At 42.5% G+C, this 1,775-nt stretch overlaps 1 protein-coding gene across 1 annotated transcript; it reads right to left on the bottom strand.

Annotated features, from left to right (window-relative positions):
- Positions 1 to 116: 116 nt before the first annotated feature.
- LOC106744039 (ATP-binding cassette sub-family G member 1-like) lies at positions 117 to 1,451 on the bottom strand (the record flags this gene model as incomplete). Its single annotated transcript, XM_014618437.1, has 3 exons — positions 1,149 to 1,451; positions 306 to 474; positions 117 to 217 (listed from the first exon to the last, which is right to left on the bottom strand). Coding segments are annotated over exons 1-3 (324 nt in total), but the record flags the coding sequence as incomplete, so codon positions are not given.
- Between the last annotated feature and the right edge of the window lie 324 nt (positions 1,452 to 1,775).

Genomic DNA, 1,775 nt, shown 5'->3' with positions numbered 1-1,775 from the left:
GTCTGAAAATAAGAAGAAGACGTGTGAGTCGATCTCGCTTGCCTTGGCAGTGTGCCGCGGATGAACTCCAATCCGATTTCGTCAGCTGTTCTGTCCGTTTAAGTTAACGATCTTACCTGAAATGGTATGTCCGAGAGAGTTATTGCAAGGTAATACAACTTCAAAGAGTACCATCTGTTGAAGTTCTCCTTTAAAAGTACAGGCAGTTCCAACGGGGCTGAAAGCAAAATGAATTCAGACGTCGCGTATCCGAGTGAAATGCGAGGTCGCAGGGTCGGTGTATGCCTTAAAACCGGGTGACTCACAGGATAAAATGGTGATTGTCATGGAAGTATACATGAGAAACAGCATGTTGAAGAACAGGAATCCCAGATTGCTAAGTACTTTGGCGCCGTCGTTTCCGATGTCGTAGTACAACACGCTGATTAACAACGCCACCAGAATGTGAGCGAAGAACCGCAGCCACATGAGAGCCTGCGAAATCACATATTACGGATAAGTGTCACGCGGAATTTACAGAACTTTGAAAGGTCAGAAGTTTAAAAGAAATCAGAAAAAGTGTGGAATAAAGGAATACCTCCGTCGACGCGCTGTGAACACGCGAGTTTGCTGAACCTTTACAGTCTGTCTAGTAAAAGTATGACCGACATAACTTTTAAACTATTTAATATAAAAAAATGAGAAAAATTACACATGTACTACACAATCGATACAACACTTTTGTACGAATAAACTGTCCAATTACCGTTGTCAATTATTACTTGACAATATAAGCTTTAAGACAGTTGTCGTTGGCTTTTTGTTTCAAACGAGATGTTTTATCATGCCAGTTACTTCCGTGCGCTTCCTCCGCACTCATTTGAAACAAAATATTAACTGTCTCAAAACTGATATTAATCCGATTCGCCTGGGTCTACCTTGCATTCTGATACTCATCGTTAAATATATCATTCTTTAGCGAAAATCAGACGATGACCAGACAAAACCTTCGTATAACATATCGTAGGGGAAGACCCTTTCTATTTGTTCATTTCAAAGTTTTCGGTATAACAGTTTTCAAACATGCAAGTTTGCTCAGTCAAGTTCTTATTAGACAGACTATACAACAGTCAAGAGACGAGCTTCTCGATTTTTTTTCAAATACCCACCCAATCTCTGCGACTGAAGAGCAAAGCACGACTCAGGATGATGTAGAACTGCATCCATTCCGAAGTCGGATATCTCTCCGGCGCCACCGCGATGGAGTCCTCGAGCAATGCCACGTTGGCGTTTTCCTTCTTGTCCTAGTCAACCGGTATCGCGACGTCCATCGCTAAAATGTTAATCGTGCGTTAGTTCCTTCGCTGTTAAATTATTATAGGCTTTTTTGCGAATATCTCGTGTGTCATGCGACATGAGTTGCGTACGATAAAATAGTTTCACTACAGAAGCATTGTACGAAATAGGTGTCGTTTCAGTAAAATAGAACAAGGAGTGAGCTGTGACAATTGCGTCAGACGCCGCGAGAAAATAGTATGCTTTGAGCAGCTTGAGACGTATCGTCGGTTGCGTCACCGTTACGGAGATGCAACATCTTTGACTCTTGTACTTTGTTTAGCGATGTCATTTGTGGCGTAACTGGAAATGAACTTCCCATTGCTAATTTCGCTCGAATTGTTTTCCGGATACTTCTCCTCCAGGTTGCTCACGTCGTTCTTGTCTTTTATCACAGCCTTCTCCATGCCGTCGACGCTCTTCAGGATACCGGTCGCGGTGGTGCAATTGTTCATTCCATC

The sequence above is a fragment of the Dinoponera quadriceps genome, unplaced genomic scaffold (genome assembly GCF_001313825.1).
Source record: "Dinoponera quadriceps isolate SergipeBrazil2010 unplaced genomic scaffold, ASM131382v1 scaffold1310, whole genome shotgun sequence".
NCBI classification, from domain to species: Eukaryota; Metazoa; Arthropoda; class Insecta; order Hymenoptera; family Formicidae; genus Dinoponera; species Dinoponera quadriceps.
Note: the sequence above shows the minus strand (reverse complement) of the source record. Positions and strands in the feature narration are given on the sequence as shown.